This window comes from Plectrocnemia conspersa, unplaced genomic scaffold (assembly GCF_051122295.1).
Source record: "Plectrocnemia conspersa isolate PC_06_02 unplaced genomic scaffold, ASM5112229v1 ptg000006l, whole genome shotgun sequence".
NCBI classification, from domain to species: domain Eukaryota; kingdom Metazoa; phylum Arthropoda; class Insecta; order Trichoptera; family Polycentropodidae; genus Plectrocnemia; species Plectrocnemia conspersa.
The window spans coordinates 14,846,495-14,861,847 of record NW_028277170.1 but is presented as its reverse complement, the minus strand read 5'-3'; the positions used below and the strand labels follow the sequence as shown (position 1 = coordinate 14,861,847).

Genomic DNA, 15,353 nt, shown 5'->3' with positions numbered 1-15,353 from the left:
TTTCACTTTGACGATCCGTCAGTTATTCGCATCCTCTATGACACCTTAGTTCGTAGCATTCTTGAATCGGGATCTATAATTTGGAATCCCCGAATAGCCAAATATTCCCTTTTAGTGGAAAAAATTCAAAAAAGGTATTTAAGATACCTTTACAAAAGGACATTTGGTTATTATCCGTACTTATATCCCAGCGCCTTTCTTTTAGGAGCGTTGGGATATGATTCGCTGAGTTCTCGCAGAAAGCTGTATATCGCTAAGCATTTTTTTTAAATTACTAAAAGGTGCTGTCGACAATCCAGCTATTCTCGAGGAATTCCAGTTTTGGGTTCCTGAACATTTTCGAGAATCACGATCGAGACCTCTTTTGATGACCGTTAGGGCTAGGACATCCGCACTTGCCGACTCGCCTATGGCTGTGGCCATCCGGCTCCTTAATACGCTGGCATTACATATTGACCTATTTAATGTCAGCTACGAGGAGCTGATCCGGTTTATTTCATTTAATTTTAATATTTTATAATTTTTTTGTTATGTTTAAGTATTTTTATATTTATGTATATATACTTTTTTTTTTATGTTTTATAAATTTAAAATTTGTTTTCGACCATCGTGGCGCATTGGGGTAACCTGTTAGGCCACGATGGTCTTAATTTAATCTAAAATAAATAAATAAATAAATAAATATTTGTCTGCAACCTTCAATGGTTGCCAATTTGTCTTTAAGGTTTTCAAGTACATAACGCTGTAGTGTTTTATACTTATTTTTTTATTTACAAGCATAACATATACTAATTTACAAATATTGATATTGACAATTTCGTATATATTATCTACATAATTAAAATAAGTATATAAAATAAAACGTTGGTGGTTATAGTTTAAGAGGAAAAAATTAATGCTAATTATAATATATTTAGTTGAAGATCTCGAACCATTGAAATATGTTATAGTTTCTCGAGCAATATGTACATTGGCTTTTTGTGCTTAATTGAATGTTTTATGTAATATAGCAAATATTGTTACGCATTTTCTGGTATGAAAATGGAAAATGTTAGTTTACTGTTGCTATTTAAAGGCTAATTACTTTCTGTACGCTAATGTGTCGGCAAACATTATTTAACTATTAATAAATATAAATGAGTTTGTTATATTTTCTATGAATGTAAAAATATTTCAGGTATTTAAAAATAGGCAAAAATACTGCAGCTTACAAAGACAATATTAAAAAAATTAACTATTTAATTATACTAGTATAAGACTAGTATTGAAAGATCTACTTTCAGCTTTACATATATAGTGGTAGATTTACATAAATAAATATATATTGTAGTAAGATTTGCATGCAAATGTAAATAATTTACATATTTTAAAACATCATAATCTAAATTATAATGATTTTAAATTCTCCCTATAATGTATTAAAATACAACGCAACATAATTTATATATAATATTTAATCCAACAATTCACCAACAAATCACGAACGTGCCTTCAACCCCATCAAATAAAAATAATAATACTTCTCGATTTCGTATTTAAGTCCATGTTTTATTTATTTATTCTGTACATTTGTTCACTCACTGGTTTGTTGTATCTCTGGTATGTTATTTTAATTCAATTTTAAAGTGCGATGACAGCTCTGACATTTACATTTACGTAAAAAAATTATTTTCTAGCTAAAGGGTGAATTTTGTTGGGTTTTTATATTTAAAAAAATGTTTCTATTTACAGGAAACGTTTGGTTCCAGATGGATGAACAGTTTTTTTTACTTTGCTAAATAATATTGCTATTCATAAAATATAAATAAAAATTGGTTATAACCTTGCTAGTACCAAATACACTGCAGGTGTATCTATCTATTTTATTAATAATATAACGAGCTTCACCGATTTCAAAATTTAAACAAGGATATTTGTCAAAAAATTGATTTACTTTGGTTTTCTCGAAAGAAATTATTCTTGAAACTATCTCTCAAGTTTGATATAGTTTCGATACTATTTATCCAGTTTATCAATTATTAGCACACATCTATTGAGATATATGATTTAATGTTTTACGATCGAAAAAAATATATTGCTCACTTATCTATAATATGTACATAGAGGTACTTAAAGTTGATATCGATAATTCAGGAATGTGTTATATTTTTATATATATCTGAAAAAATGTAAAAACGAATGTATGTGTATATGTTACTTTGCGAAAATTAATGTTAAATAATTGCAATATGTTTTTAATTTATCAAAGTTGGTCATGGATAATCTTTATTACAGAAACTATGGTGGCAACACGTGTGGCCGTATTTGCAACTGGAAATAGACATGGGAGAAGTCTTGGGAGCCGTTCTGGTACCAGTGATGTACATGGTTAAGAATTCTTCTATGGAAGAGTACGAACATTACATGGTACCGACGCTAAAGTAAGTGTTTTAATTGATTTAAATATTATTACTTTTATGTGAATATATTTTGCATGGCGTGTGTACGTCTAGGTCGCTCTTTTCATCTGCGAAGTCTATACAAGCTTCGGTGACCATCTTGGAACATCTGCAGTGTCTGCTAGAAAAGACTCCAAAAGAAGAGATAAGATCGGACGTTTTGCCGCTGCTTTACAACGCGTTTGATAGTTCTACTGTTCAGATACAGGTTAGTCATTAATAATAATAAAATAGTTTTTAATTACTTAAGACTGCACCCATACACTAATTAATTCTGGAAGAGCAATAACAATTTAGTAATAAACTACGAACGATTACTCTGAATTCCCTTTATCTTAATTTCTTTATTTGCAAAAATAAATATGATTGTTTCACATTATTTTATATAGAAAATAATATACATAATTATTAGAATACATTTACTGTTAATAAGTCAAGGAATGAAGCGAAATGAAGTATGTAATTATTGGTTAACTAGATGTAATGATAAATAAAATTGAAAAATATTATTGAAAAGCATATTTAAATATTATGAAAAATATTAAGGTTACTAATTGAAACAAATTAATATTACCTACTTTAAATACATAAACCTAATATTCATAATCTACTTTCGGTTAGTCACACTTAAATTATATTCCTGAAACCAAATATATTTTCGGACGAAAATCCAATTATTGTCAACGTAAAACAAATTTACTTCTTTGTAGTATAGAGCAGAGGTCGGCAAACTTGGAATGGGGGGGGGGGGGCAAAAATAAAAATTATAGTGAGTTTCAAAAATAAAGTAATGCTTTCTAAAATTTACTATTGTTTTAAATTTGGGTTTGCAACCTTTTTTTTAATTTTGCTTATAAATGCTCTATAATATATAAGTCTGGTGATTGTGTAGGGTGTAGGTCATCCTAAAATCATCGAACCCTTTGACGGAAACTAATGCTTTTTAGCGAAGTCTGTTATAGAGCGTTTTCTTGCTGGAATCGGATGGTAGCCTGGTCTTTGCTTGGAAATATTTTCTAGTACAAATCTATTAAAGTGGATTCTAACATTAAAATATAAATGTTACTATTCATACTACCATCAAGAGTGTACAGGTTTCCTACCCCTGCTGCTGCTGCAATGCAACCCTTCCGCCATAATATTTTACTTTGGGTACTACGCAATCAGTTCTTCTATTATGCATGCACTACACTCTCTGGAAGCTGGCCAAAGTTGGCCCAGAACGACAGGTAAAGTGGGGGTAATTCAGTAGACTTGGCCAGCTTCGAGCGCTTCCGAATATTATCGGCAAACGGACCGAAGTCGGAGCTTCCCTTTCGAGCGCGAGCGGGGAGATACTTCCCCTTTACGAGAGTGACAGAGATAATGATATGGTTTTTCGCAAACTGAGATAGAACGAGTAACTTCGATCAATTTCAGTATGCGCGTAAGCGTCCTATGATCAACCCGCATGACGAGCGCTGCATCGTGGTCACGTGGTCAAGTTATAATACCACATGCTTATCGTGGACTTCAACAGACTCTTAGTAACATCTTTGAATATTTTAGGGCACCAGAAGGAATTAATTATATTTTTGATAGTATATTTTTCAAACAAATATCGTTATTATATTTTTTTTCATATAAAATTAAATTTTAAAAAATAATTAGTGATACCTGATTTTGTTTAAAAAAGTCATTTAGAATATCCTTATGTATTTTCCTAGATCAGTTTATATAAATGTCACACCATAACGAATTCTTATTTAGAATCGATGGCGACAAATTCTAGGATAGTCACAGATGTGGTGTTCGTATTCTGAAGTATCATTTTTATGCCTTATGGCATTTTGCAAAAACCGACAAAGATTTTTCGTAAATTGAATATTTATGACCGAAAAGTTTTTACTGATATTGTATTAGTGAGTGCCCACACAAACTCTTATAATTTTCAGTTGCGTAATTTTAATATTATGACAATTTAAAAATTGCGATTACTTGGCACATTTTTCGATCTCGCGCAAAAATGCCAGCTGTACGTGACAGCAGCCGCCGTGCGAATGTCATTCAAGGCCGCCGTCCAGACGGCGTATGAAATTTGTGGCAGTGTGGCCGCTACTCGGAAGTCGGTGACCTCGGCCGACTTCAGTTGAACTTCGGTTCGGACAACTTCCTAAGAGTGTAGTGCAAGCATTAGATATTCTTTCGACTCTTCCACTCTTGTGTACTAAACCAAGGGTCCCAAAACTTAAATAAATGTTTAAAAAAGTACTTTTATTTTAAAAAATGTTTGCTTTAAAATTTTTTGAATAAATTTGGTTTTTAACATTTTTTTATGTTAAAAAATTTCAGTTTAAAATTATTTTAAAGTTGGATTCATCGGACCATATGACTTTCGCCTAATCTTCACATGTCCAATCTCAGTGTTTTCGAGCAAACTCTAACCATCGAGTTATATTTATTTCTGAAAGCCACGCTTTATGTCGGTCTTTACAACTTTTGAGTTCCACATTTTTAAGTTCTCTTCTCACCATCTGCAAAAATATGGATGGTCCTCCACTTACAGAGACTTTATAGCCAAATTTGAAGACGTTTTCGACTCACGAACCAACATTCGATCTTCCTAGGCAGTCTTTTGTTTTCTTTCAGTTCCTGGCTTTGATTTGATCACATTTTTTTAACCGTTTCAAAGCATTTTGGACAGCGTATCGTGAACAATTAATGTGTTTACTCATTTTCGATATATTCGGTCAATAATATGCAATTAAATTATATTCGCTCTTTTAGCTTCAATTAATTTTCGTTATTTTTGAATTTTTAAACTATTATATAATATTCAAAATAAATAATTTAGTAAAAAAAATTTAACGACAAATAAAATTGCACTTAAGCAAAATTGAACAATTTGACCTGCAATAATTTTTAGTTCTTAGATTTACGGTTAAATCTACCTGCTAAAGCATATCTGTCAGACGATGCATCTTAAGAGAGCTACACGCCATTTTAAGGGTTGCCTCATTATTATGGCCAAGGCTGAATATCATACATTTTGGCATCATCACAAATTTCTCAAAATGCGTGTACTTAGTAATAAGCATTCCATATTAAAGAAACTCCTATAAAAAAGAAATGCTGACCTAAGATGATGATTTTAAGTACTTTATCTTTAAAAATGATTTTTTACATAGGTTCTGTTAAATACATATATAAATCTCGAAGCATCTTGATACACCATATTCGTCACCTGAGAGACACGTTCAGAAAATTCTGTTAATAAATATGCCTTTTAGAATTTTATTATTTTAAATTGCAGGTTTCCCAATTTTACAATCGAATGATTTTTTAACAATCGAAATGTATTTTTCATTTCCATCGCAAATTTTGTAGAAATAGAGATTTCACTCATTTTTAAATTTTTTCTCCATAAGAAATGCATGTACCAGTTTTACATTAATGACAACAACTTACACCAGTTGTCATCAAAATTACTTCAGGTTAAATTAATTAAGAAATTCCAATATATTTACAGCAAAATCTAATTTTCAGAGCCAATATATAAAAAGAGCTGAATGTTGAGAAAAATTTCAATCGCTCCTCTGAGTTCAAAAATATCAATAAAACTTTACAATGACATAGTCATTGAACTTCTGTAAAGTAGAGCAAGTCCATTTTTAACTTAACTGATGTCAGTTTAGTTCACAGCTAACACAATTGTTTAAATAACACATGATAGATTGAGATATTTCCCACTAAATATCTGCAGCATAATTTCATTTCAACAAGCCTAATATTTTATTATAATTTTCCGTTCAGCACTTTTTTTTACAACAATTGGATGTGACACATTTTAGCCGATTTTATTTCAGACTGTAATTTGGTAAGGCTTAACTTCATAAAAAAATATTTTAAAAATAACTAAAATTTTGTATATTTTTTATTAAATTAAATTTTTGTACTTACTTTTTTTAAATATATCAATTTAATAAGTGAATAATTTTTGCTCAATGATTTTTTAATCGACATTATTTTTATTGCTACTAGTTATATGTTGGCAAAAAATAATCTTACAAAAATTTAAGTAAAATTTTAAACGACCCCACAACCCTGGTTTCTACTCTTATAGTAAGTTTAATTGGTATATGCAATTTTTTTGTAATCCTCGTTTTTATCATTTTTACTGCTGATATAAATTTTAAAAAATAAGTATGTTTTTAAATCTTTGTAACAAAAATTAATTAGTTACAGAAAGCAATAGTAAAAAATAAAAAAACGAACCTAATCAAAAATATTCATATATGCTAGTTAAAAACAATGATTTATACGCAATAAATTAATAATGAAGATGCTTATTTTGTATATTTTTATAAATTTATTTGCTAACGAATATTTTTTCAAAAAACAATTATAATATAATATAATTCAATAAAAATTTGATGAAAAATAATTGATTGAATAATATGATATGAAATTATTAGTTCAAGAGATGATAAAAAATATAAATTCACGTTGTTGAATCTCACCTTAATATTATCCGTGAATAATGCAATATTTCATAGCCCAAATCATTCACTAGTTATAGGATCAATCATGCGATTTTTAGTTGCACATTGTCGTGAAATAAAGTTGGACCTTTTCTACTGAATAATTATAAATATACTTAGTAAAACAAATTAAAAAATAATCAATAAAGTAATAAAGCTTTTTTCCTTATTAGATTAATTTTATTATTAATAATAAATTAATATACAAAATTAATTTATTGCAAAATACGTAAATAAAAATAGAAACACCTTAGTGATCAAGCAGTGTTAAAATGTCAAGCTTTCGAACATACCAGATGCTATAAAGCAGCAGTTTGTATAAAGTTCGTTATGAACTATGCAAACAAACCAAGAAATCACACTAGTAGGACTTAGTGGCAATTTAAGCCTCTATGATACCTGATGCGCAATTGTGTTTTACATATCATACAAACATTTAATCGAATATGGTTTGGATCTGTACAATAAATAGACTTGTCTATTAAACAAGTATACCGACAAGCAAATTTCTGCAGTGTATTGTCTATCTATGAGCAGCATCAAAATCCATGGATACTCTTGATTTCTTTACTCTTTATACCTAGTTTATAATATTAAACGTAATAAAAAAAATTTTATCCTCTAGTATTTATTTATTCTTAAATTTTGATATATTCTCCTTTAAAGCAATTCTCATCAAATATATCGTACTAATAATATGATTTTATTCGAATATCATGATTCCTTGTTAAAATTATCAATTTTATTTTTGATTATTTTTTTAAAAAGCCCTGTCAAAAAAATCAAGCACTTGGGTAATGTGTATATTTCGCCGTCGTCTTTGGTACATATTTTTTAAATTAAGGCCTACTGTTGAATCATCAAATTACATTGATAAAATTATTAGATGTATCTGGATGTATTTTTCTATAGCGTAATAATAAGGTAATAAGGATCTATTCATAAACTCATCTCGAAGGATATTGTAATGAAATAGCGGTTTTGCGACAATACCTATTCTTATCGCTATAATTATTTGTGGCGTATTTATTAACTTTCATGCATAATATTGACAAAGCTTTGTATTTCCAGTCGTCCTTCTAGAATTGCTAGCGGTTTATCTTGTGTAGCCAAACTTGGAAATTTTCCTCCTACAATTGTAAATATCAAGAAAATATATATTAATTAAAGTTGCAATTTTAATTATTTGTAGAGAAATTTTAAAAATTCCAATAAAATGAAAAAAAGTGATTTATAACCGAAAATAATCTTGACTTAGTGCGTTTTCACCACTTGCTTTTTATAAAATGCTATAATTTCTCTATGGAAGATTGTGGGCCGACACAAAAAACTGCTTTTAATAATAAATATAACAAGCTGTCTGCTTACATATTTTGTCAATCAAACAAAGTAATAGACTAAGCCTCGAAAGTCAGTCGCTTCGTCTTAATCAATCTTCCTTAAATAATAAACGAGATAATTTAACGCTTTATTACAGCATTAGCTTAAGTCAGGATCGCATATTTAAAATGCAAACTTTGAAATATTATATAATATATACTTTTTTTTTAAAACATATTTTTACTGCAATATATGTTTTATGGTAAACTGATAATGAATATTTTTTTGCTTTTAAGTAAAAGTTATACATAAATATTGTAAATATTACTTCTGTTGAATAAATAATAATAAGAAAATTGAAACCTGGTACTAAATATTATTTTTATGTATCAGTAGATTATTGCGCAAACAAAAACTGCGGGCACGAAAATTGCGCACACAACACTTCCGTAAACTAAAAAATGAATAATAAAATATTATGTATAATATATTATATTTTTTATACTTAACTAAAAAAAATATATAAATAAAAATCAAAATTTATGTAATTTTTTATAAGTTAAAAAACCTTAACATTTCAAGCTTCACAATAATATTAACTAACATATTTTCTTAGAGAAGTAAAAGAGCATTTGATGGTAAATTAGTAATAAAATTTCATCATTCATTAATGTATTTAAAATGGCAAAATTTAATCTATTTTTAAACATTCGCCTACGTGGTTTTAAAGGTTGCCGACTTGTGTTTCTACCTAGTAGCGATTATATTTATACACGATACTAAACGTGATTTACTGAACCGTATTTATTTTGTGGCAGAGTGCAGCCCTGGACGCCGTGCACGACATATCCGACTACTTGGACGAGTATGCCGTTCGCCAGATGATAATCCCCAAGACAAAGAACGTGTACGAGAAGAACCAGGGAGATTTGCATATAATCGAAGGCGTACTCAAGTGTATAGAGCGCACCATAGACCGCCTGGACAAGAGTCAGATTATGGACGAAGTTCTGCCACTGCTTTGGGACGTCAGGCTGAACGATCCCAAAATAGCGGTCCGAGTCGTAAGTAAGTATCGGAGGAAAAGACAGTATTTTTAAAATCGCTAATTATAAAAATATTTTTATATATTATTAAATGAAACTTGAGTACCGCTGATGATGCTTTAATTTTAAATCGAGCTTTTTGAACATAATCACAAATTTTTGTTCAACAAATAGTTATTGAGATATCGCGCTAAACTTTTTTTGTATTGTGCGTACTTAACATTTTAAATAAATATAAGCGTGCGATTTGTTGGGTTTACTTTTTGTACAGCGTTTTATTTTAAATGTGTCTAACGTTTGTTTTATATAGTTTTTAATTATTGAATACGAGTTTCGTTTATTTTAGGCATTTATAAGTTGATGATGACCGATAAAAAATACGGTCTGACTATCAGCTTAATGGCGACAAGGGTCATACCGCTGCTGATGCCGCAAACCATCAATCCATCAATCAATCTAGAGCAGTTCAGTATCATCATTGAGGTATGTTTATCTTTTGTAATTAATGAATACGTATGCTATTTGATACATAATAATGCAATAACAACAACTATACACATTAACACCAAATACGCGAGCTTTTATCGATTTACATATCATTCTATGCAGCAGAGTTTCCCAGTTCAATTTTGTTTAATAAGAAAGCCAATAGTTTGTACAATATATATAAGCTCCTTCATTGAAATAATAACCCTTTACTATTATTTTAAGACTCACTAAAGATTCCTTCCCGCTACTATTAAAATTAAAATAGCTATTAAGAAAAATTATAGCTTTCTAAGAAAATAATTACAGTTACTATAACTTAACATATTTCAATATAATTATATAATATTTTTAAAAGTAGGATTGAGCCATTATTGTTAAGTTGATATACATATGTACATAAGTAGAAAGATTGCTTTTTAGGAAGAGTAAGCAAATTTTTTTAGGGATGTATTTTTGATCTGATTTTTAAGACGATTTTATTTTATGATCTTTGAAAAGGCACAAAAGTCATCTATTTTCATAAAAAATAAGATGAATTAAACATTAGGAATAGTAGCAGTTTTTTCAGCTTCTACTATAATATTTTAAATATTTATTCAAAGACACGTCTTAACTTACTTTCTGCAAGTTTTGTTAAATCAATAATATGAGTTTCTGTCCTGTCCGTTTCGATGTTTCTAACCTAAAAATAAAATATTATCATAGATTGCAATATTGCGGTAAAAATGCACTTTTAATACTACCCGTATTACAAAATTAAATACCGGTATTACAAAAATTTTTTTTTTAAATCCGGTTATATTATTTGTTGAAAACGATATCTCAAAAAAATAATGATTAGTATATTTTATTGCAATTTAATCAAAAGTGGTACTCTGGCCCTTGATATAAAAATTTAGGAGGTATACAGAAGTAGTGATCAAAAACGATATTTTATCAAATACTTTTTGCTCTAAAAAATAAAGATATGCGCCTGAATTTTCAATTTTTTTTATAATTAATGAAAGAATTTTAATGAAAATATGAAATATATCAAAACTATAGTCAATGAATAGTTTAGTTTTTAAAATCATAAACATGGTGAATCATTTAATCAATTTATTATAGTAATAATTAAATGTCAATACCGGTAATACTGATATTGACTGTTTTTCTCTCGGTCATACCGGCATTTTTTCAATCCATAAATGTAATGAAAATTAAAATTAGATATTATTGACTTGAATAGAAATTTAGTGTCTATCAATTCAAGAATGTCATTTTAAATATGAATTTTGTTAACATGAAAAAAAGCCGAATTCCCACCATAGTGATTTCAACAAATTTTATCTAATTTTTATGACGGTTCTAAGATGATTTATATACGTTGTGTCTATGATGCCGTTTCTTATTTTTCTCAGTTTTAAGCTAAAACAGATGTGTGTAAATAAATTATGTCGAACAATGGAAATATTTCACAGTTCATTGCATTTTTGGACACTACCTTGTGCACTATAAAATTTGTAACAGCATTTTGGTGGTATTCTAATATTTAGATTACACGATTACAATTTTTAAGTTAAAGTTAAAGTACCTTTTAATAACTTCTTGATCAATTCATTTATGCATATTTAAGATCTGCCATGTTTTCATAGCGTGAAAATAACAATAAATTGAAGCAGTCTAAATATATAAATAAAATTGCAATCTAAATATATAAATAAAATATATGTAATAAATTGCTTGAATGAACATTTACGAGATATACGCATCTAAAATATATATCCTAAATGGATAAAAAACGCGAGAAATCAAGAATAAACATACATAAATAATATGATAAAATTTGATTCGTTCTTCATTGTTCATAACTCCTTATTATTTTCTATTTTTTAAATATTTTTTTATAATCAATTTGCTAATTTTAAATTCTGAAATTTTAAAACTAGATTTTATTAAAATGTCGTGTTGCAGTTTAATAGAATAAATGCTGTAATAATACAATTAGAAAAACCCTTTCACTGCATTCGACAGATTGCGGAATGATTTTTTACCCGGTAAAGGCTTAATTTTTTCATTACTAAAATAAATAAACGAAAAAGGAATTCTATTGTAGGCGGCATACCCAGAAATAGGCTAAAATAAGTTCATATAAAACCTGAAACGTTTTAATACAGAATAAAAAAATATTAGAAAATAAAGATCCAAGCACTATTATTAATTTAAATAGATATGTTGAATGTACTTAGTCAGTGGGATGTAAAAAATATTATTCAAATATTTTTCAAGCTATATGCATATTTCTGACAATGATACGACACGTCTGAAAAAAGTTTTGACAAATTAAAAATAAGCAAAACATATTTGAGATCTACAAGATCGATTAAATGAAAATTTATGAATATTTTTCACTTTGTTTATGTTATAATTGGTTTTGTTAATTTAAAATCGAGTTCATTCTTACTGTTTTAAAAAAAACTTTCATAATAAAATCAATTTTTTAATTATATTTGTACAATTTAGGTATTAATACAAATAAGACGTAACATGGCGCCATTTTCCATAGGCGTCAAATAATTGCTACGGCTCTAATTATATTCATAATTAATTTATAGTCTGTTACAATTAAATGAAAGTGATGAAAAATCCAAATTATAGATCCATAGGTGTCAATATAAAATTTATTTATTTATTTATGAAAGTAAATTATTTATTTATATTTAAAAAAAAATGCTATTAAAAATTTAATTTATTTTATTTATAAAAATATACATATACACATTCCTTCTGTCTTTCACCAAAAGGGTGACAAAATCACTTGATGCTGCAATACAAATAGACGTCATATATACTGATTTTGAAAAGGTCTTAGACTCGTTAGTAAAAATATTAATTTAACTTGATTAATCTTGAGTAATTTGAACGATCGTAGACAGTACCATCTATGGCGGATGATTGTCATAATCATATTTCACCCCTTCGGGATTTTCTCAAGGGTCCGACCTAAGCTCTTTACTCTTCACATTATTTATTATTGACAAATAACCCTCAACAGCTAAAAATATAAATTGTTATATTTTACAGCATTTTTATATTTTACAGCATTCTTAAACCAGAATCTATAATTTAAAATCCCCAAATATCCAAATACTCCATTTTAATCTAAAGGTTTTTGTGATTCTATATAAAATTATATTTGTATCCCAGCGTTTTTGCAATTGACTGTGTCATTAATGAACAATAAAAACAGCAATGAAACCAAGTTGAACCCTTAAGGTACTCCAGTAGATGTCTTTGAAAAAGAGTTTTTATACTTGACGAACTGATATCTATTGGTCAAATAATTTGAGAATAGATTTGAGATTTTAGACCTAAGTAAAGCATGATTAACTTTATTAAATGCCAAAAATGTATTTATGCAATACAATTTCAAATAATTTTGTGCTGAAAGTGCTGAAAGCAACGCTATTGGCCTGTAATTGCCACCTTTTATATGAATCGGGGTGACCTTATAGTATTCCCATAGCTCTGGAAAACAGGATCTCAAAATTAAATAAAATATAAATTTAAGAGGGTTCCAAAAACTACACTTGCATACTTTCAAAATGTAGTCTGGGATAAAATCTTACGAAGCACATATTTGTAATAATATGATAAGCTGCATGCGTGTTTAAGTGCGGCCCATCGAAACTTTAATATTAATTCCATAAATTTAAAATAAGTCTTCTTTCACATTAACACAATTATTAAGTCATAAATACAATTGAATTTTATGTTATTTTTAATATAAATTTTGTATTTTTATATTATACTTTATTTATATTTTACATTGTTATCACAACAAGAGGATTCCGCTGCATTATTGTTCACTTATTCTCAGAAAATCCTTACGTTTCATTTTCTCCTTAATTTTACATCAGTAAGAGCTAGGAACTGATTCTGGGAAAGGGCTGATTGATGGTGGGTTAAAGGCAGGGTTGCCAGGATTCAATTTAATTTTTTTTTTGTCATAGACATATTTTTTAATTTCTAAACTTTAGCCATTTAAAATGTATCTAATATTCAAAACAGTGATATATATATGTGCTTAAAGAATATAATATCAAAAGGTATTATGAAACTAAACTTCAAAATGTAACAACATACGTAAATACAATGTACATAAACTGCAAACAACTCTCAAGCAGCAGCAAAATGTATTTAAAATCGCATCACATACATCAGATACTACAGTTTATACGAGTTATATTCTCAGTCAAATTATAGCAGATTATGTAACCGTTCTCTGGTGGAAAATAAATAAAATAAATAATGATTAGTTGCTTTTCTAGACAAAAATAAATATTTTCTAAAATTCATTTATCTCATTTATAATTGCAAGAAGAATTTATGATATTTCAAATCATATGAAATGTAATTTCAAGGAACGAATTTCGTAGCTGAAATGGATTTTTTTAATATCGGATGTGACATTTGCAATACAGCACAATGCTGTTTTTTTAGAGAAACGTATTTCAGTTTCATTGAAAGGAACTAAATACTTCCGTAATAGATGTGTATAAATAATTTACAACTGTTATGGGACAATTAATAAGCTTCAACAGACGGAGCTTGAGCCATGTCTAGTATGAATATTTAAGTGTCAGGCTTATCTACTAGGACGTAAAGCTGGTTACAGGATAGAAATGAATTATTATCTACTGCATTTTACAACATGAAAATTTGTGTGCAATTTTTTTAAATGAATAATATTATCACACCGATAATCAAAGTTACTAATTTTATTAGATCTCTATGACTGAATCATCGCCAATTTAAAAAAAATTGAATGGTTTTTTAAGCGAATACGGTGAAGTTATTTTTAACATTAAAGTTTTATGGGTATTAAGTCGGAGGAAAATTCTATAGCGCTTTTATGAATTAAGAGAGGAAATTAATCTTTGAAGATGAAGGAATATCCATTTTTTTCTGAATTTGATGAAAGGAATGGTTGTGTGATTTTAGATTCTACATATATTTGTATTATTCAGCATTTAAATGATTTGAATATAAGTCTGCAAGGACAAACATACATAAACGAAAAGTTTGATAAAATTAAGCCTTTTAAAAATAAGCTTATAATATAGAAACGACAACTTAATACGAATAATTTGCCACATTTTCTGGAAAGATAATCCATAAAACACTAAAAAGTATGCAGACACAATATATATTATAAGCTTAAGCAAGAATTTGATTCACGTTTTAAAAATTTGCAAGTGAATAATACTTCTTATGATTTTTCAATTCATTTAATTTAGATATTTAATGAATACCCGAAAAAATCAAATAAAGGTAATTGATTTGGAATACAAAACAGAATTTAAATTTAACTAACTAACCAGCGAATATTTATAAACTTGTCGGTAAAAAATAGTGCAAAATGTCTTAATAAAAATACGTTGATATTTTCATTTGTAAGCAGTTTTAATTTTAATATTATTTATTATCTGTTGTTATTAAAAATGTATTTGCAAAGTTAAATAAGCAGTTACTTCCTTTTAGAAATTATAAGGATCTAA

General features: G+C 28.0%; 1 protein-coding gene across 1 annotated transcript in view; it reads left to right on the top strand.

The window, feature by feature from the left end:
• The window catches only part of bma (SCY1-like protein bma), a 229,393-nt gene that overhangs the window by 176,844 nt on the left and 37,196 nt on the right, over nt 1-15,353 (top strand). The window contains exons 10-13 of the mRNA XM_088187622.1: nt 2,275-2,420; nt 2,493-2,646; nt 9,097-9,346; nt 9,671-9,807. Of these exons, the coding sequence (XP_088043748.1) occupies nt 2,275-2,420; nt 2,493-2,646; nt 9,097-9,346; nt 9,671-9,807 (687 nt within the window). The remainder of the gene's footprint in view (nt 1-2,274; nt 2,421-2,492; nt 2,647-9,096; nt 9,347-9,670; nt 9,808-15,353) is intronic.